General features: G+C 56.6%; 7 protein-coding genes across 7 annotated transcripts; 5 read left to right on the top strand and 2 right to left on the bottom strand.

The window, feature by feature from the left end:
* The first annotated feature begins 3 nt into the window (after nt 1-3).
* B0H64DRAFT_23001 (uncharacterized protein) lies at nt 4-2300 on the top strand. Its single transcript, XM_062799711.1, has 2 exons — nt 4-155; nt 223-2300. Exon 2 carries the CDS (start codon nt 245-247, stop codon nt 2117-2119), a length of 1875 nt encoding a protein of 624 aa, XP_062664295.1. The 5' UTR covers nt 4-155; nt 223-244; the 3' UTR covers nt 2120-2300.
* Nucleotides 2301-2963: 663 nt separating this feature from the next.
* On the bottom strand, nt 2964-3596 carry B0H64DRAFT_414581 (ribosomal protein L5 domain-containing protein; the record flags this gene model as incomplete). The annotated part of the gene is made up of 3 exons (XM_062805044.1): nt 2964-3340; nt 3402-3540; nt 3594-3596. 3 exons carry the CDS (start codon nt 3594-3596, stop codon nt 2964-2966), a joined length of 519 nt encoding a protein of 172 aa, XP_062664294.1.
* A 424-nt stretch (nt 3597-4020) lies between these two features.
* B0H64DRAFT_449258 (uncharacterized protein) lies at nt 4021-6613 on the top strand (the record flags this gene model as incomplete). Its single annotated transcript, XM_062807081.1, has 7 exons — nt 4021-4050; nt 4205-4258; nt 4316-4724; nt 5214-5218; nt 5269-5473; nt 5763-5835; nt 5934-6613. The coding sequence occupies 7 exons, from the start codon at nt 4021-4023 to the stop codon at nt 6196-6198; spliced, it is 1041 nt and encodes a 346-aa protein (XP_062664293.1). The 3' UTR covers nt 6199-6613.
* Nucleotides 6614-8836: 2223 nt separating this feature from the next.
* Nucleotides 8837-11642, top strand: B0H64DRAFT_22756 (carbamoyl-phosphate synthase L chain, ATP binding domain-containing protein). Its single transcript, XM_062799675.1, has 14 exons — nt 8837-9104; nt 9283-9303; nt 9363-9370; nt 9442-9453; nt 9515-9552; nt 9605-9636; nt 9704-9823; nt 9883-9944; nt 10001-10502; nt 10583-10663; nt 10788-10932; nt 10989-11041; nt 11094-11453; nt 11503-11642. Exons 1-13 carry the CDS (start codon nt 8978-8980, stop codon nt 11273-11275), a joined length of 1383 nt encoding a protein of 460 aa, XP_062664292.1. The 5' UTR covers nt 8837-8977; the 3' UTR covers nt 11276-11453; nt 11503-11642.
* Nucleotides 11643-11960: 318 nt separating this feature from the next.
* Nucleotides 11961-16201, top strand: B0H64DRAFT_437914 (uncharacterized protein; the record flags this gene model as incomplete). Its single annotated transcript, XM_062806297.1, has 3 exons — nt 11961-13663; nt 13838-16028; nt 16085-16201. The coding sequence occupies 3 exons, from the start codon at nt 11961-11963 to the stop codon at nt 16199-16201; spliced, it is 4011 nt and encodes a 1336-aa protein (XP_062664291.1).
* Nucleotides 16202-16718: 517 nt separating this feature from the next.
* B0H64DRAFT_22784 (uncharacterized protein) lies at nt 16719-22505 on the bottom strand. Its single transcript, XM_062799679.1, has 4 exons — nt 22306-22505; nt 21853-22224; nt 17569-21798; nt 16719-17519 (listed from the first exon to the last, which is right to left on the bottom strand). Exons 1-4 carry the CDS (start codon nt 22393-22395, stop codon nt 17160-17162), a joined length of 5052 nt encoding a protein of 1683 aa, XP_062664290.1. The 5' UTR covers nt 22396-22505; the 3' UTR covers nt 16719-17159.
* A 478-nt stretch (nt 22506-22983) lies between these two features.
* B0H64DRAFT_334310 (NOL1/NOP2/sun family-domain-containing protein) lies at nt 22984-26022 on the top strand. The gene is made up of 11 exons (XM_062801098.1): nt 22984-23923; nt 23986-24022; nt 24072-24120; nt 24174-24243; nt 24298-24367; nt 24419-24533; nt 24590-24724; nt 24779-24866; nt 24917-25094; nt 25150-25204; nt 25261-26022. Exons 1-11 carry the CDS (start codon nt 23083-23085, stop codon nt 25777-25779), a joined length of 2157 nt encoding a protein of 718 aa, XP_062664289.1. The 5' UTR covers nt 22984-23082; the 3' UTR covers nt 25780-26022.
* Nucleotides 26023-26266: the final 244 nt, after the last annotated feature.

Below are 26266 nucleotides of genomic sequence, written 5' to 3'. Positions count from 1 at the left end.
TCACACAACAGCAAGCACAACCTTTTTCTTTCCACCACCGGTTCCTGTCCCTCTGGCTTGAAGAGGCTGTCTTCTCTTTCTCGCCCTCCAAGCTAGAATCAAGGGGCGCCGGGTTTGGAGCGACGGTTTTGCCTTCCACACTCACTCTCATTCGAGTAAGTCTGTTGAATGCTGGAATCACGTTGGTAAATATGTTGCTGATACTTTTCCTTGTCGTTGCAGTTTTAAAAAGAAGAGGGCCACTATGGCGTCGAGGTTCGAAATGCTTGACAAGCAGCTTGACCGACTAGAAAAGCTCTTCTCCAGGAAGAAGAGAGCCACTGATTCCCATGCCTCGGACGCTCAGTCAACAACCAGACCGGCGACGCCAATGCCGTTCCTGACCGGGTTTGATGCGACTACCTTGAAATTTCCGCAGGCATCGTACATTAGACCTACATCTTCCCGCATGATGGCCAGGGACGAGGTGCTGTTGTCACCAAACTCGCGGCGGGCTAGAAGCCTTCCCGAATCACCAAGCACACCTCGGCTTCCGGCTTCAGCATCCACGACTGGCAATGAAAACGACGGGTGTCCTGCCATTCCGGCGCGGTACTCTTCGTTTGGTTCCAGCGCCATCCAGAGGTCTTCACTTTGCCCCGACTCGAGCAATGATGACACGTCGTCGGATTTCCTGGAGTTTAGCTTCTCCACTGCGTCGAGAGACTCCGACTGCGATACAACACCAAGTCGGCGATCTAGACCTGTGTCGAAGCCGTTGATTCGAACTCCGACGGTTTCTGTCTCTCCGAAGGCCCGGCCCGACCGGAAGCGGCACTCTACCGTTGCTGCAGATAAAGCGTCTCTACTTGAGAACCAAGTCGGTATCACAGCCCAGCAGCATGACACTTCGGGTCTGGCGCCACTGCAGCGAGAAAGCCACTGCTTAGGGTTTACTTCGCGGGAATATCTGGCGCCATCCATGTTGTCTCCCGTAGACGACAGCGTCAGAAATGTTTCACACCGACCGAAGAGCTTGTTGCCCATCGGGACCAACATCAAACATGCCAGCGAAAGCTTGCGCAAGTCGATTAGCTTATCCAATCTACCGACGGCGAAGACTGCGGATTCCGACCCTATCCTTAAGGAGCCTAGTGTCAAGGATTTCCTCGCTTTGAGTGATGATGATATCGCTGACGGCCATGCTGCCTCCCGAACTCGACCTTCAGCGACCAACCCTCCGAACTTTGGGTTGCCGCCGAATCCTTCATCGGCTTCCACACCCGTCCGGACCAAGCCAGCCTATCCCCTTCTCACACTCTCACCTCCACTGGCCAGCCGCCCCGCCACCGCGGCAGCCTTCGAGGCCGCGAGAATTGCGACAAAGTATCAATTCGACCTTGTCTACGTCGTCAATCTATGGCCAGGCCACTTGAGCCGCCCCAGCAGTTCTTCGCCCCTCAGTCAGTTCTGCGGCACCCCCGTCACAACGTCTCCGACCCGGACCGGGACACCTTCCCCGCCCCAGTCCCCCGTGTCCAACGCTTCAAGCTACGACAGCAGCTTCGAGTCGCGGACGCCCGTGCCCCGCGACAACTCCCGAAGCGCCACGACCGGCCGCTTGCTCGCCGCATACGGCCTGCCCTCCATCATGTACCCCTTCCGCATCTCCGCCCCGGTCCACCAGAAGGTGCTGCGCACCCAGGGCTGGCTGGAGTACCGCAACGAGACGGGCGCCCAGGACGAGTTCGCCCGCGGCTACAGCTGCGCCTTCTACACGGGCCACAGCCCCGCCCGGCACGAGTCCGACCCCGCTACCACCACCACCCCCGACGGCAAGCCGAGGCAGCAGCAGCAGCAGCAGCAGCAACAACCACAAAAAAAGAAGCCGGCTAACCGCGGCATCGTCTTTGCCGCGTTCCGGCTGCCCGGCCCGGACGGCACGCCTGTCTGCAGCAGTGCCGAGGAGCTCGAGGCGCTCCACCGGGACGCCGAGGCCCTGGTCGACATGCTGATCGACATCCACATGACGCAGCGCCACAGACAGGTCCCGGCCACGCCGACGCGCAGGTGTGTTAGTGGTGTTGGTGGTGCGGGCGGGCGGACGATCAAGACCGCGCCGCCGTTGGTTGCCATCTAGGCTGCGGAGACGGCGGAGGTCGAAAGAGCATTCTGCGGTGCGTTTGCCGCGGAGTTTAGGATTGCTCGAGGCTTGCCGTTATGGCTTGGTTAGGCGGCCGGACTTGGTGACATCGTCTGCCGAGATTTGGAGGCCCTTGGTTCCGCTTTGGCATTGAGGAATCATCATCCGGGGCAGCAGAGAGATACCCGAACCCTGTCGCGGGGTTATTTTTTTATGAAGACATGAGCGCCATAATGATGGCAGCGTGGATGAACTGGGCGGACTTTTGTGTTTTCTTCTAGGACAGTCAGGACCTTACATAGTAATGGGCTTCAGGCAATGTAAAAGCAATGTTTTGACAACGTCAACGGTGATATTTTTAATTCTGACTATTGAAGGCCTGCTTCCCCTTAGTTCGAGGATCGTTTCGAGCTGAGAAACAACAGGCTAGTATATAATTGTCCACACAAGTGACAAGAATCTGCACCTGAGACACCAAAACTGCGCCACTGCGTCTGTTGTGGTACATTGGTGATTTCTGACACGGCCCATCTTCACTCCAACAGTCTTGGTCCACCAGGTGATGCTCACGGGATTTATGGGATTGGAAAGCCGGCATGGTGCCGGTCGGTCTCTGAGGCCGAGGCTCGACTGAAATTCAGACCGAGCAGTGGACGAGAGGGCTCGTCCGGATATACGAAGCTGCATTTACATGTCCCGAAAAGAACCCAACGACCCTGTGCATGAACCCGCAAAGTAATCACCGCCCCAGAGATCCCGATGGTGCTGAGTCCCAAACTCCCCACTCCCTGAAATGCCCAAGTTTTTGTTTTATTCACCCATCAACCCATCAAGCCCACGTTTAGCGGACGATGGCGTCGAAGCGCTGCTTGAACCACTTGATGGTGTCGTCGCGGTTGATACGGTGGCTGGCACCGATTCTGGCCTTGCAGCGGCGGCGGCGGGAGACACGCTCACCAGGGCGGGTCATGCAGCAGTAGAAGTCCATGCCGTAGATACCGATGCCGGGGTCGTACTTGATGCCGAGATCGATGTGCTCGCTAATGCCGAAGCCGAAGTTGCCGGTCTCGCTGAAGTTGCGCTTGCGGAGCTCGTACTCCTTGACCTTGAGACCACGCTCGAGAATCTCCTCGGCCTTGGGGCCACGGACGGTGACGTGCACCGAGATCTTTTCGTTACGGCGAATGCCGAACGTGCGGACAGTGTACCGGGCCTTGCCTGAAAACCAACATGTCAGTAAATGAAGGGATTCCGAAATGAATCGATGGTGCGAACTCACTGTAGACCGGGGTCTGACCGGACAGCTGCTCCAGCACCTTGGCAGCACGGGTCAGTCTGTCACCAGACTCGCCGACCGAGATGTTCAGGACGAGCTTCTGGATGCGGAGCTCCCGCATGGGGTTCTGGGTCTTCTCAGACTAATCATCGTGTTAGTTATGTCGCCTGATTATTTGCAATCGATTGCTCTTACCATGGCGGCGGTGTTGTCGATATTCGGTGCTGGGCGACTTGTCGATGTACGAGAAATTTCGAAAGATGAGGTCGATTTTCGCTCCTCGAATTTGGGGTTGTGCGTGTGGGGTACCACTTGCCTGCCGGGGTCTCGAGCAGGGAGCTTGGTGGGGGACAAGCCGTGCGTGGCGGCAAGCTTGGTGGCTGAATTTCATTGGTTATGTGTGGCTGGAGCATCCAAGCTCCCTCAGCCTCGCGTTCAAATTTCCCAAGCCAGCCCAGTCTCCGCCACGTTATCGAGGAACTATCAAACCATCCCGCGCGTCACCTCGAATTCTCCCCCGAGACCAAGAAGAGACCGCAACTGACAGGAGTCAAGAACTCTGTCTACACAAACCAATTTTTGAAATCCCAGGCCCGCTACTTTGTAGCATCTTGCCGCCAAGATGTCGGCGACAAACAAGCAGGGCAAGATGGTGAGTGCATCCCCCCGCCCACACCGCTGTGCAGGCATCCATGTTGACATCGGAGAACTGACAAGGCGCATTGATTATAGGCCGGTTACGTACGTACTATTTCCCTCTCGCGGTAATCGATGCAGCTGCGATCGGGGTACTGATATCCTCACAGATCAACTACCGGATGCGCGTCACCTTGAACGATGGGCGCCAGATGACCGGCCAGGTGTGTCTTTAGCCCCGCCTTTCCACCGTGGTGGAGGCTGCTAATTATTTTATCTAGATGCTGGCTTTCGACAAGCACATGAATCTGGTCCTCGCCGATACCGAAGAATTTCGCCGAAGCAAGCGCAAGCAGAACAAGCCAGCGGCCCCTGGCGCCTCGTCATCCGCCACGGTCGTTGAGCAGGAGGAAAAGCGAACTCTGGGCTTGACGATTGTCCGGGGCGCCCACATCGTCTCCCTTTCCGTCGAGTCGCCGCCCCCCGCAGATCCCAGTGCTCGTTTGGGCAAGTCGACAGGCGCCGGTATCACAACGGCACTTACTGCTGGCCCGGGTGTCGCACGGCCAGCGGGACGGGGTGCGGCTGCCCCGATCTCTCTGGCCGGTCCCGCGGCCGGTGTTGGAGGCACTGCCCCTCCCCCTTTCCCTGGTTTCCCTGGTGCCCCTGGCTTCCCTGGGCGTGGTGGTCGTGAGTACAACCTTTGCTCTCGCATCTTGTCCGGATTCTGACTTGGTAACAGCTGCGCCGCCTGGATTTGGTGGTGCTTTCCCGCCCCCTGCTGGCTTCCCTGGTGCGCCCGGCTTCCCTCCGGGATTCCCCCCAGGCGGAGCCCCGCCGTCCGGCTTCAACCCCCCGCCGCGGAGATAAATGTCCTGTCTTTGGTTACATCACTGATACCCGGGTCGCGCCTCGCTGTAAGGCTCTTGGCGGAGTACTTTCGGAAACATATTGCATATCGCAGTGCTATGGGCTAGGCTGGCGATCTCTACCCAGATTTACGGAGAATGGTTGGTTTGGGCGGCGTTCAGGGGTTATGAAAACTGCGGTTAGGGGCGGATTGCAGCCTGTGTTCAGCCGAGACTTGGTAGACCTGTTCTTCTCAACATAGTTGGAAGCGATAATAGAAGGCACCCGCTGCGTCGGTGTAATCCGCACACGTGTTTGACACTATTGGAGTGAGTGTTTGTCTTGGTTCTGGAGGGCGACTTCATGGGCTTGTTTGGGTTGGGAGGTCCGTGCGGGAATCTGGACCCAAATTATTTTCCAAACCCCGGAGCGCATGTCCGATCTCGAAGATAAACTCCCACCCTTGAATCCACCGAACTGCGACGAGGGCAACGCCAGCACAGCATTTACCGTCAAAATGGCCGCCTTTGTCAAAGCCGTCAATGCGAAGATTCGGGCGCACCCCGTCCTGAACTATGTCTGCTCGACACGTGAGTTCTCACCGTTTCCATTTGCAGCCCTATCCGAGCACACCGGCCGGTCATCGGACAACCCCCGATTGTGCCGAACTGTCGCTTTCCGGCACCGTATTCAACCACGGAGGGAGGTTTGGCGCTTGGAGGCGTGCCGATGACCATAGCCCACCTTTGACCGACCAATACCTCGATTATACTGTGTAGGATCGTGTGCTGGGAGGGGCAGTTGCAACCATGATGACTTCTTGGGTTCTGGCCTGCCGGTGCGCAACAATGGACCTGGACTAACATATGGCCGATATAGATTTCTGGGGTCCCGTATCCAACTTTGGTATTCCCGTTGCTGCAGTCATGGACACCCGGAAGAGCCCCGATCTGTACGTTTGTTTCCCTTTCACCGCCTAGGCCGACGGCCCAAGCCATGCAACTCCGAACCACCTCCATCCCGCCAAAGCTAACAATGCTCCGCCTACAGAATTTCCGCCCCCATGACCTTCGCCCTCTGCGTCTACTCGGCGACCTTCATGCGCTACGCGCTCGCCGTCACGCCCGCGAACTACCTGCTTTTCGCCTGCCACTTCGTCAACGAGGGCGCCCAGCTCACCCAGGGGTACCGTTACCTGCAATGGACGCAGTGGGGTGGCCGAGAGAAGGCGGCGCTTACCGGCGCCGTCGACGCGGGGAAGGAGAAGGTGGCTGCTGTCGAGGGGAAGGTGCAGGAGTTGGTTGCGAAGAAATAAATGCGGACGGATCTCAAAAGTAAAGGGGGGCTGGTCTGGTTTCTACGGGATGGGACACAGGCGGCGGGCTGGCCTGGAAAACGGTCTTATCTCTCCCTTCCCCCCGCTGTTTTCAAGCGTGGGATGAAAGAGTTCGACGTCGGTTGGGGGTCTAGAACGGCAAGTTCGAGTTGTCTCGTGTGTTACAGACGGCTGTACGATCTAAGCGCGGCGCGGGGGTTGGGAATGCTTGCCCCGAGCGGCGAGGGTGACCTTTTCGCTCCTCGGGTCTGGTCTGTTTACCTTTGCTGTCGGGCGACGCGGTTGGCCGGGACATAGAGGTATGGTCTCACAGGGGTTCTCCCAGCATTGACTTTTTCCATTCTCGGGTTAATAAAAGAAGAGATGGTTTTTGAAAGCGAAGGTGTAACGATGGGTTAATGCCAAGCGAGCGGTCCCTCAGGGGGCACTGTTCCGGTTCAGCTGCCGTCTGTGGTTGCACAGGCTTGAGGTTATGCCACCCAGGGCGAGGTTAAAAGACTAAACGGCCGAAATTGCCTTGTGCTCTGCTTCGCTGTGTGGTGGTATCTCTGAACTTTCTCGCTGGCCAACTCCTTGGCTGTCTCTCCCTCGAGAAATGGGGCCAATTATGCTTTGACAAATGTCCGCCGAAGTGTTGAACTGCCCGAGTGCAACGGAGATCGGTCTCTTGGCAACTCTGTTCTTTTTCAACTGGTGTCCTGATGACACCGAGACAACGGCTCGAAAGTGACATGCCAAGAAGACCACGGCGTCTGATCTGATAAGCTCCGTGTTGGAGGGGCTGCTCCGGAGCCGGCGCTTGGCAGGGCCCCTGGCGCCCTGCTCGTCGTGGGGGTTGAAGAAGCACACCACGACCCTGGTCATGGCCCATTGCTCGAGTCTTTACTCGGTATATCTCGATCAGTCACCTCCCCACGAGAAGACATCATGGTTGTAATTGGCCCCCCCCAGTACACGATCCTATGGTCGAGGTATCGGTCAGGCAAAGGCGGGCCATGGTCACCCACAGTCCTCCAAGCGACAAGTTCGGCACAGTCGGGGGTTGTCCGGCAAGGTAAGCGTCACAATCCACCCCACTAGCTTCTCCGGCTCCCCTTGAGGAAAGGGAGTATGGCTGCGTGGCCCCGTGACAGCTTTGCGGCCGTGTGTTGAGCACGGGACCATTGAGTTTTGCGTTCATCCTTTTTTTGTTCTTTCCCTTTTGTTTTAGTGTAAATCACGCACGGGGAAAGGGATCCGTGTTGAAGAGAATGCTGCACGAATATATGTTAGGTATTTCGTATGCTCGCCAGCGGTGCTCGAGGAGGCTCCTGATCCGTCTTGGCGGCCGGCTCACATCTCGATGCAAAAGCGGCAATGGCATTCTTGGCGACAGAGAGAAGAGATGCCCATGTTTCAACCTCCAGATCTGCATACGTTACCTTCCCAGACCGGCAGTAGCCTGGGCTACGCTGCAGCTGTACGATGCAGCTCCGCGATAGTGCCCAGGCATGGGACTCGCTGGCAAATGGCGGGGGTTGTCCAATCCCCGCATTTCGAACTCGCATCATCAGCGGGAGGTGTGGTTGACGGGGGCTGCCGGTTTGTGTGTCAGTTTGGGCCCGAGATCTCGGATATGTTAGGTTTTCCGTGGCTATCCTCGACGGACTTAGCCTCGGCTAGACGATAACGCCGGAACAGACCACCAGGAGGATGTGTTGAGAGAGCACCTGATGCTCACCCGGGAGTCGGCTACTGCGGTATTGGCACCTTGAACCACGAACCTCGGGCAACGGCAAAGGATAGCTAGCATCGGTTCTACCGGGGTTGTCCTACCCCTCCGGAGTTTCCGCGGGAGGGTTGGGGGTTTTGCGTTAGCAAAACAACTTAGATACACATCGTGTTTGGTTGGTCGGCGGGATTGAATGGGGGTCCTGCTCGGTGGGTGAAAAGTTGTGACTGACGGATGCATTGATGGCTTGTCTCACTCGCAACATGTTCAAGGGACCCCACGGCCGAGCTCCCGAGCTCTGAGACTGAAACCCCGCCGTGCCTCGACATCGGATCTGGAGAGCTGAGGTGGGATTTTTTCCCATGCATGTGCAAGGAGCTCCGATTACCGGCCTCCAATTGGCGGGCGCTAACCTCCCTTTTGAGGCTAGCCCAACAAGGCTGGCCTGCGCCTGTGCTTAACTCGACCACCCCACTATCAAGACCGGGTGTCAAGTGCGAAAAGAAATATTGTTGAACCGGTATTCCCGGCCACCTTGTGCTCGCGGGCACTCGAGGACGGGCCAAGAAGTCATTTCCGCAGTCTGAGGAGGAAGAAGAAATGAAACAATGCGTGATGACCGTGTCGTGAAGGCACGTTGCCTGGATTAAACAGGAACAGCCTCCTACAAGACTCATTGGATTCGGTCGGTTCCTGGCCCTGAACCACCTCCTCCTGGTCTGCCAAGATGCCTGGTGAGCTCCGGCCATTGTTCTGTTACGAGCTAGGGACCTTTTTGGGTTTGTATTTCTAACAATACCTCGTTAACCGGAGGATTCTAAGCTACCAGGAAGGTACCCAACAGTTGAAGGGTTGCGCGCCCACGTCCATTTACCCCACCATTGCGTCCGACCCCGCCGTGACCGTCATACCCCTGCTCGCTCGAAGACCACCCCACCATTCCCACCCCCATCCGCTGCTCTCGACTCTCTTTTTTTCTCTTCTTCCTCCCTCCCCTCGTCTTTCTCTTTGCAACTGACCGTCAAATCAAACACCAATTGACACAGGATGGCGGCCAACAAGCCGGTCAGCAACAATGAGGAGGTCTTCGAGGAGGGCGATGCCCCCAAGGAGGCCCAGACCGTGCATCGCATCCGCGCCAACTCGACTATCATGCAGCTGAACAAGATTCTGGGTGAGTGCGCTTCCCGAACCTGGTTGCCGTTGCTCTTCCGTGAAGCATCTGGGGAGCTTCTTGGAGAGCTTCTCGACTATTCCGAGACCACTCCCGGCCCGTCCCAACGCGGATTTCTCCCACCAACCTAACCGTCAAAAGTCGAAATCGATGCTAACAAAGCCATTGCGCATGACAGTTGCCAACAGAGGTGAAATTCGTAAGTGGTACCAGACCGTCCTACATTGCCCGAGCGTGGCGCTGACCTATGCATGCTAGCTATTCGTGTATGTTCGATCTAGATACCCTGCCCCCTCGTGTCATCTCAGCATAGCATGCTCATTCGCACTCTCCACAGATCTTCAGAACCGTGAGTCACACGCAAAATCTCAACCCTTCGATACCTTCAATAGCTAATCCGGAGTGCGCAGGCCCACGAACTTTCGCTTCACACCATCGCCGTCTACAGGTGGGACACCACGCCAGACATCTTACTCCTTATTCGGATGCTGATTGTGTAGCTATGAGGACCGTCTCTCGATGCACAGGCAGAGTATGCGCCGCCCCACACCTGCCCTCCTTCGATCCACGGGAGTCGCTAGCTGACGAGGAAAAAACAGAGGCCGATGAGGCATACGTGATTGGAAAGCGCGGGCAGTACACCGCCGTCGGTGCCTATCTTGCTGGCGATGAGATCATCAAGATTGCTGTCGAGCATGGCGCCCAGATGATCCACCCTGGTAAGCCACAACGAGGGCAATACTTTTATTTGAGGCCTGGGACTGACGTGTCTCATCAGGTTACGGTTTCCTGTCTGAGAATGCCGAATTTGCCCGCAACGTCGAGAAGGCCGGTCTTATCGTGAGTTTGGAACGTCATTGTCTTTCGGTATAGCAGCTTATCAGTCTCGCTCTCAGTTCATCGGGCCCTCTCCCGATGTGATCGACGCCCTCGGCGACAAGGTCTCGGCCAGGAAGATCGCTATTGCTGCTGGAGTCCCGGTTGTCCCTGGCACCGAAGGAGCGGTGGAGAAGTTCGAGGACGTCAAGAAGTTCACCGACGAGTATGGTTTCCCCGTCATTATCAAGGCCGCCTACGGCGGTGGTGGCCGCGGCATGCGTGTTGTGCGCGACCAAGACACACTCCAGGAGTCCTTTGAGAGAGCCTCCTCCGAGGCGAAGAGCGCCTTTGGCAACGGCACCGTGTTCGTTGAGAGATTCCTCGACAAGCCCAAGCACATCGAAGTCCAGCTCCTTGGTGACAACCACGGAAACCTTGTTCACCTCTACGAGCGTGACTGCTCCGTCCAGCGGCGGCACCAGAAGGTTGTCGAAATTGCCCCGGCGAAGGACCTTCCCGCCGACGTGCGGGACAACATGCTCAAGGACGCGGTCAAACTTGGCCGCTCTGTCGGACTGCGTAAGTCGGATTGTTTATCCTCCCTCTTCCCTTTATCCCTGCCTCCGTTTTCCCGACTTCAGACACACTGACAAAACTAGGTAATGCCTCAACTTGCGAGTTTTTGGTCGATCAGCAGAACCGCTACTACTTCATCGAGGTCAACCCCCGGATCCAAGTTGGTAAGTCTCGACTAACCCTAACCCCCGACCCTGTCCCGCTCAACACCACTTCGCTCCCTCATCAAAGAGAACACCTCATGCTTGCAATAGCTTCTTGCAGTAGCTGATATATGGGGAAAACTAGAGCATACGATTACGGAATGTACAACGGGCATCGATATCGTGGCTGCGCAGATCCAGATTGCAGCTGGAGCGACTCTTGACCAGCTTGGGCTCACCCAAGACCGCATCTCGACGCGCGGGTTTTCGATCCAGACTCGGATCACGACGTGAGTGAAAACCCGTACAGCGCGTGGAACTTCCCTAGTAAGCTGACGCTGGATAGCGAGGATCCGGCCAGGAACTTCCAGCCCGACACTGGCAAGATTGAAGTTTACCGTATGTCAACTCCATGCTCACTGGAAAAGAGATAACCAACACCATTGAACAGGTTCCGCGGGTGGAAATGGTATCAGATTGGACGGCGGAAACGGTTTCGCCGGCGCTGTCATCACTCGTAAGTTAAATTTCTCTTTTTCATTATTCTCGAGTCCATGTCCACGACAGGTTCTGGACAAGCCTTTTCCTTTGGTGGTCGCCCAGTCAAGTCAACGACCTGGGGCAAGTCGGTAAACTGCCCTTCAAGCCGCGACTTTTGTATCAAGAGATATCTGCCTGGAGTTTTCATCATCACGGATCCTCCGCCATAAGGGTTTATTTTGGATGGTCGACCACGGACGGTCCGCCACAAATGCCCCGTCGATGCAAGCAGTGGTACTTGGTCGCACCGACGAGTGCAGGTTGAAGCATGGTGAGTTTCGCCGTTTCCCCTTTACCATACTGAACACTAACCAACGAAGACTCGAGTTCCTCCGGCTTCATCCGCAAAACCGCTGACGAGTTGAATCCCAACTCAAATTGGCAAGAGCGCCTGTTGCTTCGACGCAACCCACCTTCCTCAACTCAGCACCTTCAACCCAGCGCCTTCCTCAACTCCGCGCCTTCATCAACCTAGCGCCTTCCTCAACCCATCAGCTGTCGTCATGATGGGCCGGTGCTCGAGTGCCGATGGGAAAGAGCATGTCGCTCATTTTCCCATCCATCTCGCCGTCCCACGCTCGTCCGCTGTTTCTGCCTCTCGCTCGTTTGCCAGGCATTTCGGTCGTCTCGCGCTCGTCTACCAGCTATCTCGTTGTCTCACGCTCGTCCACTGTTTTCTGCCTCTCAGTCGTATACCAGCTATCTCGTCATCTCACCCTCGTCTGCCAACCACCACGCCCGTCAGTCAGCCATCTCGTCACCCACAGCCTGAAACAAAATGGCACCCGCACAATCCAAGCCGTCGCAGACGATCCATGACTACCTCCTCTGGCTGGTCTGGAAATTCGTCAGAGACGCCCGCCCCGTGACCAGGACCCGGCCTGGCCAGGCGCCGGACCTCGACTCAGAAGACCTGCTGGAGGAGTTGATCTCCGATTCGGCGGTCGAGTTCGCGGAGGGCCTCGCGGAGGCTCTGCAGGGAGACTCGCCGCCCCTCGCGGCGGAGTATAAGTCTCTGCCCAGCGACGCCGACGGCCCCCGTCGCTGGGGCGTGTACCTCCTGGTCATGGAGAAGGAAGGCCATCGGTCCAGGACCTACGTGGGCTCGGGCACGGACAGGGTGTTGGGCTTTGCCCATCGGTGGGAAGAATACGATCTCAGAGTCAACCTGCCCAAGTACGTGCGGGAAGCCCTGGATGACGGATACTCCGTCACGCACAAGGGCCTGCTCTGCTGGTCTCCCATCCCCCCCGTCACCCAGATCCTCCACGTCCGGTGCCTCCTCCTCATCCTGGAGAACGCCTTCGCCATCGCGCTCGGTGCCATGAAGGAAGACGACGACCGCATGCCCCGCCTCTGCCCCTGGCCGCTGGAGGCGCTCGATTACGATGGCTGCTGCTCGCACCACGCCTACTACGAGGGTTTGCGGGCTAGCAACACCGACCGCCTCACCCCTGAGGAGTTGGCGGCCTGGGACGCGGAGAAGAAGCTGAGGAAAAACAAGCGGCAGACCAACTACGTCAACGAGAACAAGGAACGCAACCTGGCCGAATGGCAAGAGAGACGCCGCGTCTGGCACTCGAGACTGGACCCCGCCATGCTGGCGGATAGTGCACGAAGAGTCAAGGAGAAGAACAGAGCGCTGCGCAAGTATGCGTGCGACATCTGCGATATGGCATTTCCGAGCCAGATGGACCTGGATCTTCACCACAAGTCGAAGCGGCACGCACAGAACGCAACAAGGGTGACCAAGCCCGCCACACTCCCCGGGTCAATGGCGCGGAAGAGATCCAACAACGTCGCTGCGCGCAAGTATTATTGTGCCCCGTGCGATCACGCGTTCCCGTCCCGGCAAGCCCTCGATAACCATAGCAAGACTCTCAAGCACATGAAGGTCGTCGCCGCTGAGGGTGGCACGGGGGAAGCTGGTGGAGACTCGGCGGATGCCTGGAAACCTGCGGCTGGCACAGAGGAAGCTGGCGGAGACTCCGTGGAGGCCGGGAACGCCATGCGTGCTGCCGAGCGGGAGCAAAGTGCCAAGCGGAAAGCAGCGGCCATTGCAGCAAAGAAATACTACTGCAAAGTCTGCGACTACGTTGGTGCGACAGCAACCGGGCTGCTGAGGCACAAGACCAGCAAGAGGCACAGGGAAGCTATTGCTGCTGCTGGTGCTGAGGCTAACGGAGACTCCGCCGAGGATAACGGAGACTCCGCCGAGGATGAGGTCGACCCCGTTGTTACCTGGGAGGCAATCAAGCTTGCCGGGCGGCGTCGTAATAAAGCGAAGAGTGATGCGAACGTCGCGGCAAAGAGATTCTACTGCGGCATCTGCGACTATGCTGCCGGGACCAGTCGAAACCTGCTGTTGCACAAGAGCGGGCCCCAGCACAAGAAGAAGGCTGCTGCCGCTGGCGTCGACGATGATGATGGAGCCTTCGCCGAGGACGGGAACAATGTCGATGCTGCTGTCGCGCTCTCCTAGTTGGACTGGCGGGCTTGTTTTTGGGATGTTGGGATTTGGGGCTTGGGACTTGAACTCATATTTCTTTACTGTTTTCGTGCTAAACTATTGCTAACGCCTACTAAACTATTTTAGCCCACTAGTATGTTTCCCGTCCTACCCCAATGCCGAAAAATGAATGCTAATATTCATAGTGATTCCATGTTGGTCAAGGTTATTGCCACGGGTTCGACGTACGAGATTGCTCGTCGGAAGATGCTCCGCGCCCTGATCGAGTTCAGAATTCGTGGAGTGAAGACGAACTTGCCCTTCATAACGTCGCTCCTCACTCACCCTACCTTCATTGACGGCAAGTGTTGGACTACATTCATCGACGCGACGCCAGAACTCTTCGACCTCGTTGGAAGCCAGAACCGCGCTCAAAAGCTCCTCGCCTACCTCGGCGATGTCGCGGTCAACGGAAGCAGCATTAAGGGCCAGATTGGTGAGCCCAAGTTCAAAGGCGACATCATCATCCCGCAGCTGTTTGACGAGTCCGGAAGCAAGATCGACGTCACGCAGCCGTCCACAAAGGGTTGGCGTCAGATCATTCTGGAGCAGGGCCCCAAGGCCTTTGCCAAGGCTATTCGCAACTACAAGGGCTGCCTGCTCATGGACACTACATGGCGCGATGCCCATCAGTCGTTGCTCGCTACCCGAGTGCGGACTGTTGACCTGCTGAACATCGCCAAGGAGACCAGCCATGCGCTTCACAATCTTTACAGCTTGGAATGCTGGGGCGGCGCTACCTTTGATGTCGCTATGCGTTTCCTCTACGAGGACCCCTGGGACCGCCTCCGCAAGATGCGGAAACTGATTCCCAACATCCCTTTCCAGATGTTGCTGCGTGGCGCCAATGGCGTTGCCTACGCCTCGCTTCCGGACAACGCTATTTACCACTTCGTTGACCAGGCCAGGAAGAACGGTGTCGATATCTTCCGCGTTTTTGACGCCCTGAACGACATCAACCAACTCGAAGTCGGCATCAAGGCGGTGCAAAAGGCCGGCGGTGTTTGCGAGGGCACAGTCTGCTACAGTGGCGACATGCTGAACCCCGAGAAGAAGTACAACCTTCCGTATTACCTGGACCTTGTCGACAAGCTTGTTGCCCTTGATATCGATGTGTTGGGTATCAAGGATATGGCCGGTGTCCTCAAACCGCATGCCGCCACTCTTCTTATCGGTTCCATCCGGGAGAAGTACCCAGACTTGCCTATTCACGTCCACACCCACGACTCGGCCGGTACCGGTGTTACCTCCATGGTTGCTTGTGCCATGGCTGGCGCTGACGCTGTCGATGCTGCCACTGACAGTCTGTCTGGCATGACTTCGCAACCCAGCATCAACGCCATTATTGCTTCGCTTGACGGCACTGGCAAGGACCCTGGCCTCAACCCCCACCACGTCCGGGCCCTGGACACCTACTGGTCCCAGCTCCGCCTCCTCTACTCGCCTTTCGAGGCTCATCTCGCGGGCCCCGACCCCGAAGTGTACGAGCACGAAATTCCGGGTGGCCAACTGACCAACATGATGTTCCAGGCTTCTCAGCTCGGTCTCGGCTCCCAGTGGCTTGAGACCAAGAAGGCCTACGAACATGCAAATGACCTTCTCGGCGATATCGTCAAAGTTACTCCCACCTCCAAGGTCGTTGGCGACCTGGCACAATTCATGGTTTCCAACAAGCTTTCGCCCGAGGACGTCAAAGCCCGTGCTGCCGAGCTTGACTTCCCAGGTTCTGTTCTCGAGTTCTTTGAGGGCATGATGGGCCAGCCTTATGGGGGCTTCCCGGAGCCGCTCCGTACCAACGCCCTCCGTGGCCGCCGCAAGCTGGACCAGCGCCCTGGCCTCTTCCTCGACCCCGTTGACTTCGGCAAGATCAAGAAGGACCTCGGCCGCAAGTTTGGTGGCACTATTAGCGAGTGCGACATTGCCAGTCACATCATGTACCCGAAGGTCTTTGAGGATTACAAGAACTTCACGGTGAAGTACGGCGATCTATCGGTTCTACCGACTAAGTACTTCCTCTCGAAACCCGAGATTGGCGAGGAGTTCCACGTCGAGCTCGAGAAGGGCAAAGTCCTCATTCTCAAGCTGCTCGCTGTCGGCCCGCTCTCGGAGAATACAGGCCAGCGCGAAGTGTTCTACGAGATGAACGGCGAGGTTCGCCAGGTCACTGTCGACGACAAGATGGCGGCCGTCGAGAACGTTAGCCGGCCCAAGGCTGATCCCACCGACACGAGCCATGTTGGCGCGCCCATGGCTGGCGTGTTGGTCGAGCTGCGTGTGCATGACGGCAGTGAGGTTAAGAAGGGCGACCCGCTTGCTGTGCTGAGCGCGATGAAGATGGTACAGTCTTTTCTACTTGTCTGCTATAGCATCCAATCACTAATTCGTGTTACTAGGAAATGGTCATTTCCGCTCCCCACAACGGCGTCGTCTCCCAGCTTGCGGTGCGTGAAGGCGACTCAGTTGACGGTTCGGACCTCGTCTGCCGCATCGTCAAAGCCGATGCCAAATGAGCTGTTGCTAGGGCAAGAGAACTTCCATGGAAGTACAGTAACACGCGCAGCTCTTCCTTCCGCCCCCGCCAGGTAGGCGATTGGCCAACAAGAGATTATGCTGGCCGCACCGCAATGCTCTTTCAAATATCCATCCATCCGATCGCCAGGTGGCGGAGAGCAAAGAAACACATGATGGAGCGAGCAATACGGAGGAAGAGAGCGGCGCCGTTGGGGATGACCACCCTTTAAAGCAGATACATGCAAGGGGAAAGAAACAGTTGCTTGGAGGTGTATCCGTGTCTGCGGGAATCAACTACCCGTGGTAGCTTCTTAGAGTAGGCAATTCATTACCTCTGACTAATGTTCCAGCCCGTCATCCGGGTTGTGTGGTAGTTATGGTGCGATGTCTGATGGGGTCGTGTTACTTTACATCCGAATACCCGTCACGTTTCTTGTCCTCTTATTTCCTCTTACTTTTCATTCTTCCTCTTGCCCCCCCTAATGAGCAGGAAGAACTAGAGACCGACCTCGCGTTTGCTGGTTAGTATTGCTGGTTAGTAGTATCGGGCTGATATTTCAGCAACGACACAATCAAGCCGAGACAGACCAAAGACCCAATTCAGAGACGGCACCAAGTCGAATAAGAGAAACGACCAAGTTATCATACAAATGTTGTACTAACGCAGGGAATATCCCCCGCCGTGCTCAGTGGAAGAAGCAGTAGCGTCAGCAACGCGCGCCAGAATCAACTCTAAAAACACCCGCCGAAAAACCCGCACCCACAGCCCGAAATCATCCCTCCAGTGCTTTTTTTGCCCTTCAAAAAAAAGTCATGTCATTTTTAGACTTGCACCGACCCAAGCTCCACCACCTTGACCGGCTTGCCCAATGTAGCAGGACCCTCGAATGGATAGAACCAGCGGCGCTGGCCCGGATCGAACAGGCAGGGGCACTCGAACACCACCGGAACAACCCTCTAGAAACCGTAGCCGGTCGGCTGGGGCGCGAAGCCGTTGGTCTGCATGTACGGGGCGGGTGACACGGGCGGCGCGCCACCGGCGGGGCCGGCCGTGATCATGAGGCGGTTGCCGCCGAGGATGGGGGTGTTGTCGTCGACCTTCTCCTGCTCCTGCTCGCGGGACTTGCGGGCCTCGTTGTCGGCCTTGAGCGCGGCCATTTGCTTCGTCTGTTCGCAGAGCATGTTGACCAAGAAGGGCATGGCATGGTCGATGAGGCCGTTGCGCCACGACAGCTCGAGCACCACGTCGGGCCGGATCAGTTCGTAGCAGGCGTACAACATGCCGACGTAGCACTCGCGGTTGCCAACGTCCACGAACTGTAATAACGTCAGTAATGAACCAAGTAAAGGGAGGCGTTGAACTTACGTATCTCAGCAGCTCCTCAACGACATCCGCCTTGCCCGAAATGGCAGAAGTCTCGATGGCATCCTTCCATAGCTTATCTTGCTTGGACAGGTTGATGGACTTCTCCCACCGCTTGTTCTTGCGGTAGATGCTGGCGGCGATCTGGCGGAAGAATACCAGGTCGTGCTTCTCGAGGCGGCCAGCGAGGTCTACGGCATCGTAGTTGTCGTAGTTCTCGACCGAGTCCCGGAGGGTCTTATAATCTTCCTCCTCGATGAGGAGGTCGTTGATGGCGTCGTTCACCGTCCGCTTGTTTTGCGACTGCACGTTGAGCAGGAACGGCTTGATGAGCGGCAGGTTGTCCGACTTCTGGAACAGGCGGACCACCCGGTTTACGTCAATCCGGGGGGTCAGCACCTGCAGGAGATCGGTGAGCAGAGATGGGTGCTGCTCAAGGTAGAAGTTGATGGCCTTGTAGTACATCTCCAGGTTGGCCACCTTGACGGTGATCTCCTTGAACTGCTGGTGCTCCCACGAGTTCTCGGGCCGCTCCATGACGGCGAGCGCGGCATTGTCGAACTCGTCGTAGTGATAGTAGCAGAACACCAGTTCAGGCCACAGATTAGCCTCCTCGCAGGCACGGATCATCTTTGGCATGTTCATCCTGCTCCAGAAGAGCTTCAGATGCTCCATCAACCGCTCGGGGTGATACTTGGACAGGGCAATACCCAGCTCGGTGAACATGCCCATGTGGGCACGCTCGAGGCCGAGGCCTTGCTCGAGGAGGTTGATGAGTTCGTCGAAGTAGCCATTGCGCTCATACTGCTTGACGAGAGCCTGGAGTTGCTCGGCATCGACGATGAGGTTGAGACCGCAGATCTGGGCAAGGCGGAACTCCTTCTTGCCGACGCATGCCTCATGGACCTCCTTCCAGACCTTGATGTTGTTCGCCTTGCGCGCGCAGTCCACGGCAGCCTGGTAGTCAGTGAGGTGGACCAGAGTAGTCGCGAGCTTAGCCCAGTTGGAGATGCTTGTGTAGAAGATCTTAGCCGCCTCGAAGAGACCCTCAGCGTAAGCCTTGTCTCCCGACTCCTCAATGTTGGCCACGTTGGTTGCGCGCAGGAAGTCCTCAAGCTCTGCAAGCTGGTCGAGACGGGCAAAGCAGAAGGCAAGGGCAGTATCGATGGCAGGCTCACGGAGGGTCTTGCGGGCCATGCGGAGGAACTTGATGAGTTCCTCGTTCTTGCCTGCGGCGACCGCGATCTCGATGACCTCCTCATAGTTCTTTGGGTCCTCAGCCTTGATGTACGAGTCGATAGAATCGCTGACGCGGAGCCCATCTAGCTGAGCCTTGGCCACCTTGCTCCAAACTGGAGGGATATCGACCTCTTCGGCGTATGCTTGCGCACGATCAATGCTGACGACGTGCTCAACAAGAACGTTGACGGCGGCCTCCTTGTTGTCGATCTTCTTGTAAACCTCAAACGCCTCTTCGTGCAGACCAACTTCGATACACACGTTGGCGATCTCGTCGGAAGAGAAGTTATCGAGCTTGTGGATGTAATCCATGACACGGGCCTTGTCGGCCTTGGCAGCGGTGAACATGAGGAGGTTTTGCAGGTTCTGGTTGTCGCTGAACGGCGAGGGCTCCAAGACGATCTTCTCCAGCAGCTCAATAAGCTCCGCAGGAAGATCGGCATTCAGGAAGCACGACACAGCCTCGGAAACCTTGGAGGGGTCCGTAGACTCTGGGACAGCGGTCGAGATGACCTGGTCAACGACTGAGCGACGGTGGAGGTTGTTCTCGCTGAGAACAAACATCCACAGCTCCCTGTCTCCGCGTTCGAGGAGGTACCTCGCCTGGGCCTTGTACATGGCGTTCTCGTTGGTGATATTGACGAGTTCGAGGTCATTCTGACCCTTGCGGTAGGCGATGTAAGCAAGGTTGGGGTCCCGCTTCTCGCAGTATTTGCCGACTGTGAGCGTGTCGTACTGGTCGTTCTCCTTGAGGAACTTCTCAGGGTTGTTGTTCGAGTCGATGTAGATCTTCGCCAGTGCGTTGTAAACGGCTTGTTGCTGGTTGCCGGCGGCCAAGGTCGCCTCGAGGAAGGGCAGGAGCAGCTTGAGGCGGTTACGCGTCTCAACCTCTTGAACCAATTCGTCAATGGGGATCGATACCGGGTTGACGGTGGAGAGGAGGTTCTTGATAATACTCTCGTCGCAGTCAACGTCCAACAGGCCACCGATGACGCCTGGGGTCCGGGAAGGATTGACCTGCTGCACGTAGATCTCGATGGACTTGAACTGTTGGTGCTGGTACAAGTAGAGCACCAAGTCGTGTACAAAGTTGAAGCGGTCGCAGACGACCATCAGGGGCAGCATTTCGCTAAGCTTGGCTTCCTTGAGGAAGTTCTTGACCTTCTCCGGGTTGTAGACGCTGTTGTCACGGCAGATGCGCTCGACCTCGCGGATCTGGCCCATCTTGGTGGCGGCCTCGATGTACTTGAAGACCACCTCGGCGTCCTCGCTGACGTTAACGATGCTGCCGAGGAAGTAGTAGAGGCCCTCAGAGGTCTTGTACTTCTCGAACAGGTCAATCAGACGCTGGGCACCGAGGAGCTCCGCGTATTTGGTGGCGATCTGGACCACGGACTGGAGGTTCTGGCGAATGTTGTGCTTCATCATGGCGTCGAGACAATCGACAGACTGCTCGACTGAAAGACGGCCAAAGTATTCAATGAGCCAGTCAGGGTTGAAGTTAGGCGCGCCGGCGATGCCGACAACGACACGCTTGACAGCGGCGGGATCCTCATACAGATCCAGAGCCTTCTGCAAGAGGCCGGCTTGCTCGCAGAGAGTCGCAATGCGGCCCTTGTCGAAGTGAGAAAACATGTCATTCCCGAGGATGGCATCTGCGACCTGCGGTGCGTTGATCAGGTTCATCTCGAGAAGACGAGTCTGGAGTTGGGCTTGCTCCGGCTTGTTGTCCTTGAGCGCATCGAGGAGGAAAGCGGTGGCCTGCTGGACCATGCCCTGAGACTGGAAGATATCCACCACACGCTCAAGATCGACGAGTGACCCTCCCTGCTGGTTGGCCAGGGATGTAGCGAACTCGGCGCCCTTCTCCGGGTTGACGCGGACGATGTGCTGAAGGAGCTGGACAAAGTCAGGCTGGTAGCTGGCCTGGGCACAGTAGGGGAGGATCTTCTCAAATTGGCCCGTCTCGGCGAAGCCAGCGACGACTTTGTGAGGCACATTCGCCTTCAAGTAGATGCCGAGCGCCATGGCCATGTCATGAGGGCGAACCATGTCACCAAGCTGCTCAGAGCACTCGAGCTTGTTCTCGCCGAGCCACTTTTGGAGAAGTTGTTTCCGGTTCTGGGCGAGCACGGGCTGGGCGAGCTCAATAGTTTCGTGCTGGTTCAACGACCCCTTGTCGAGAAGCATGCCGAAGTATTGGAGAATATGGGACATTTGGCCCGGCTGCTGGGGAAGCCGCTTGAACCGCTCTATGGTTTGGGGCGTCCGCAAAAAGCCGCGGGGAGAATTGGCCGCGACCTTGGCAGCTTCTTGGTAGTTGGCATTGGTGAAGAGCTGCTCAAAGCGCTGCTGGTAGAGGTTGTCCGCACCGGGGAGCCCGGCGCGCGCCGCCAGCTTGAGTGCCAGCTCGGTTCCGTGGCTCTCGAGCACATACTGGACGATGGTATTCTCGTCGGCGCTGACGAAAAGAACCTGACCCTTCCGGTTGATACCAATAACACCACTCGAGTCCTTATCACCGCAGGCCGTGAAGATGGTCTCGCCCGAGATACGATTCATGAAGATGCATGTCGCAGTCTCGAGATCGTAAAGGTGGATGAAGCCGTACTTGGTAATTAGATAGATGATGCCGTACTTCTGCGAAACCTGGAGGGCAACCGGGAAATCGTTGGCGGCTTCTGGCGGGAAGAACACGTCGACGGCCTTCTTGGAGAATACGGGGTTGGTCTCGGCGTGGTCGACCTCGACAATGTGTAGCTTGGCGCCAGCGGCGGTCCGGACGGCAAAGGTAAAGAGCTTCGTGTCCTCGGGAGCACCATCTAACCGGACGGTACCGAAGGCGGCGGCATGGCCCTCGATCGCTTGGCTGATTCCACGGTCCTTGGAATAGAGCTGCATGGCACCGACGACGCGCCCTTGCTGCTGCGAGATGCCGACCACGACCATCCACTTGCCATCGGCGCTCGTCCGGTAGTTGATAATCTGGTTGCTCTACGGGGTTGTTAGGGTCTACCGGTGAGTTTAGCACGCAGGATATGTACCCACCTGCAGGTTGCTATTGCGGTCGAACACCTTGACGGGTGCCGCCTGGGCAGGGTCAAAGACGTCCCAGTGGTAGACGGCGGTGTCTGTGACCAAACCCAGCGTCGTCTCGCTGGTCCACTTCCAGAAGGCGACATCCTCGCTCATAGTGGTCGACTTCAGCTTCTGCTTCTGCTCCAAGTCAAAGATCTGAAGTGTCCTAGACTGTGCCTTCAGGGCGATGACTTGGCGCGACCAGTGCATAATTGCGCTGTCGGCTTTGATGGGGCGCCGGATGACATTGTTGCCATTCTTGAGGTCGACGATGAGCACTTCGGGGGATGATGCCTCGTCCTTCTTGTCTCGGAGACAGATGAAGGAATCTGATTCTAGCGTCTATCACAAGGGCATCGAAGGTCAGCAGGGTCAGGGCGGCACAGAGAACGTGTTGTGGTATGCGGAATGGATCGATCGTACGCATGTGTTGAAAGTGATGGCGGTTTGGTTGACACCCAAGCTGCTGAGCTGGAGCAGCTCCTGGAACTTAATTGGCAAGGCCGGCGCCATGATGGACTCGATGCGCTCGGCTGCGCGGGGTTAACGAAGATTAGCAGCCAACTTGTCAAAAGTGGCTGTCGGGCGGATGAAGGTCGGGAAGTTGGGAATCGTGACGTTCGTTGAAAGGGGTGGAAATCGGTGGAGCAAGCCGGGGGCAAGAGACGAAAAGAGGGCGGAGCCGGTAATTATTAGCAATACCCGCAACCAAAGCCACTCAATCGAAAAGAGAATCAAGCAAGTAAGGAGAAAAAAGTTGGGTTGTTGGGTCGGCGCGATGCGAGGGTGGAAAGCTCGTTGCCAGACGCGCAGTTGCGGAAAATGAGGGTTCTCGCTTGTGCTTGTGTGTGTGGCAGGAGCGCCAGATGCGGGTACTTTCTGAGTGATCTGTTAACAGCAAGGAGCTGCAGTGCGCGCGAAGCATTCCATCCTTTGCCAGGCTCTTGCCAGGTTTGCCAGGGGAAGCGTCAGCAACGGGCAGGGTTCCTGCTTTTGGCTTAGTTTGAGGCTGTCGCTCGCACACCAATCAGACCCCACTCGCGTTTGGTCCAAAGCAACGCTCTCGGTCTTATCGATAACGTTTTTCGCAAGAAATTCTAGCGGGTTGCTGCAGCTCTGGGAGTTATTGTCTGCGACTGTCGTCCCGCTGCCAGACACCTGCGATAAAACAGCCAGGAACTCGCCGAGAAACTCGCAAATATGGGTGTTGGACGCCGTATGAAAAAACAGGGTGCTCCTGAGCCGCTGTCAGAAGAACACTTTGCCAATCTCAAGCGGAAAAAGGGTCTCCCTGTCGACGACACGCCCGCCAAAGCTCGCTCGACCAAGAGGCGTCGCGCGTCTACCAAGTCGGAGAAGCCTTCTAAAAAGCCCCGTGGGGAAAACACCAAGAATGGCGCCATTTCGACGAAGCCGGCAGGGAAGCAAACCAATGGCTCCAAAAAAGCACCTGGCGCGCCAGAGAATGGCCTGAAGTCTAGCAAGGCGAAGTCGAAGAAGGCTGCTGTGCCGGAACCCGACTCGGACGAGGAGATGGATGATGAGTTCGACGCTTCTGAATTGGAGGTTGACGGTGGATCGGACTTGGACGAGGAGGCGCTCGGCGACGATTTCTTGGGCTCTGACGACTCCGTTTACGACTCGGACCAAGGGAATACCAAGAAAGAGAAATTCGTCTTCTCGGACGATGAGGAGGACGATGACGAGGACCGGGAGGAGAAGCTGACCGCCGCCAACATTGAGGGGCTTTCAAACAAACTAGACGAGCAGCTGGCTAGGGAGGCGGAGGAGAACGAAGCGGAACTGCGGGAAGAAGCTCTGCAGACCAACATTGACGGCGACAAGCCCAACGTTTTGGGCGAGGACGACGACGAAGACGAATTGTCATCAAAAACGCAGGGGCTGCTGGCTCCCGACCTTCAAATGTTGAGGACCAGGATAACAGAGACCATCCGCGTGCTGGAGGACTTTTCCAACCTCGCCGAAGATGGGCGGAGCAGGGCCGAGTACACCAACCAGCTGCTCAAGGACGTCTGCGCCTGTATGTCTCACACTATTTATTACCCGATGCTCGAGTATCTTTTACTGACGCTGGATCGACAGACTATGGCTACAATGAGTTCCTGGCGGAGAAGCTCATGTATGGCGCCCTTCCTAGGGGTACCATTGTCCTTGCTGACGTAGAATAGGAACCTGTTCCCGCCAAGGGAAGCATTCGCCTTTTTTGAAGCCAACGAAGTACGTTCAGTAACGGGAATCCTGTTTTGATTACACAACTAATTGGAGAGTAGAGCGCACGCCCTGTCGTCATTCGCACAAATACCCTCCGGACACATCGCCGTGATCTAGCGCAGGCTCTCAGTTAGTTATCCCCGTGCTCTCCACATAACTGCCTCCCATGCTAACCACCCATAGTCAACCGCGGCGTCACTTTAGAACCAGTCGGCAAGTGGTCTAAGGTCGGTCTGCAGGTGTTCGAGTCAACGTAAGCAGTGCCATCATCTTAGCATGCCCCAGAGACTGACCCGAGATTAAGTGTGCCGTTGGGTGCCACTCCCGAATATTTGGCTGGCCATTACATTCTGCAAGCCGCATCTTCGTTCCTCCCCGTCATGGCTCTCTGCCCTCAGGAGAACGAGCGTTGTCTCGATGTAAGTTGCTCCGAACCCCATCTGCGGTGGCTTGTTACTTACTGAAGAAATAATAGATGGCTGCAGCTCCCGGTGGTAAGACAACGCATATGTCGGCGTTGATGAAGAACACCGGTGTCGTCTTTGCGAACGATCCCAGCAAGTCTCGTGCCAAGGGTTTGATTGGCAACATTCACCGTCTGGGTGCGAGGGTAAGGATGCTCGACTGTTACGGTGTTTGACGTTCGGCTAACTTTGGGCCGTAGAACGTCATCGTCTGCAACTATGATGCCCGCGAATTCCCCAGGGTGATGGGTGGCTTCGACAGAGTGCTCTTGGATGCACCTTGCTCTGGTGAGTCAAATTATCTCCAGTTTCGACGGTAACGCTGACTCGTCGCATAGGAACTGGTGTTATTGCTAAGGACCCCTCGGTGAAGACCAACAGGGACGAGAAGGACTTCATTCAGTTGCCGCATACACAAAAGCAGCTGCTGTTGGCGGCTATTGATTCGGTCAACCACGCAAGCAAAACGGGTGGTTACGTTGTCTACTCTACTTGCAGCGTGGCGATCGAGGAAAAGTGAGTCCAATGGCGCTCGACACGCTAGGCGAAATAAATACTGACCAAGTTTTAGTGAACAAGTTGTTGCATACGCCCTGAGCCGCCGGCCGAATGTCAGGCTCGTCGAGGTAAGTCCGCGTCCACGTTAGAATGGTGAGAAGGAATCTGCTAACCCCTGCTTCAGACCGGCCTCCCCTTCGGCAAGGAGGGCTTCACCAGCTACATGGGCAAGGCTTTCCACCCCAGCCTCAAATTGACGCGCCGGTATTACCCCCATTTGTACAACGTCGACGGGTTCTTTGTCGCCAAGTTCCAGAAGGTTGGCCCCACGGCCGGCAATGCCGTCCTTGCCAACGGCAAGAAGGACAAGGATGCCGCCATCATGAAGGCCGCCGATGAGAACGAGGGCGAGGTTATCGACAAGACGCCTGTTGCGGCGGAGGGCGAAGAGGAGGACAAGGATGACTTTGGCGGGTTCGACGACAACGAGGACGAGGACTACATCGAGCGTGCTAAGCGGAACGCCATGAGGAGACGCGGTCTGGATCCTAGGGCGCTGAAGAAGGGGCAGGAGAAAAAGCCGGCCAAGGAGGTAGAGACGCCTAAGGAGGCGCCCAAGGAGAAGTCCAGCGACAAAGTCAAGGAGAAGACTAAGGACAAGCCGAAGGAGAAGACGAAGCTGAAGGCAAAGGAGAAGAAGTAGGCGTCGCAAAATAATAGACTGTATTTCTGCCCAAACACGTGCATCATGATGTTGGTATCTTCTGCTCTTTCCACAAGTTTGCGGCTTCCCGTCATGGATTGAGCTACGGAAGACGTCCTCGGTCTTCTACTCTGCTCTTGGTTCCGAGGTCCATCTCTGAATTTTTTCTTCACGCAGATGACTCAACCCAATGAAGTGCGAGATGACCTCTGGTGCCATCAAAGCAAGCAAGAGGCAGCAAACAGATGGATGCTTTGGTGTGGTCAAATGCAATACTGAGCAAGCACGGCAAGCATTTCATGGTTGCGAAGCGCATCGCGCACCTGGAGCGCAAGACACACGCACAAATCATCAACCAACTCAGACCGGTACGGCCGGCAGCAACAGGGCAGCCAGCTCCCCTTAGCATGGTACTATCAAGGCAAGTATATAGGTAGGCATGTACGTCCAATCATTGCGGCCTTTCCCACGGCAGAAAAAGGGAAGA

The sequence above is a fragment of the Chaetomium fimeti genome (assembly GCF_033439085.1).
Source record: "Chaetomium fimeti strain CBS 168.71 chromosome Unknown B0H64scaffold_1, whole genome shotgun sequence".
Classification (NCBI taxonomy): Eukaryota; Fungi; Ascomycota; class Sordariomycetes; order Sordariales; family Chaetomiaceae; genus Chaetomium; species Chaetomium fimeti.
Note: the sequence above shows the minus strand (reverse complement) of the source record. Positions and strands in the feature narration are given on the sequence as shown.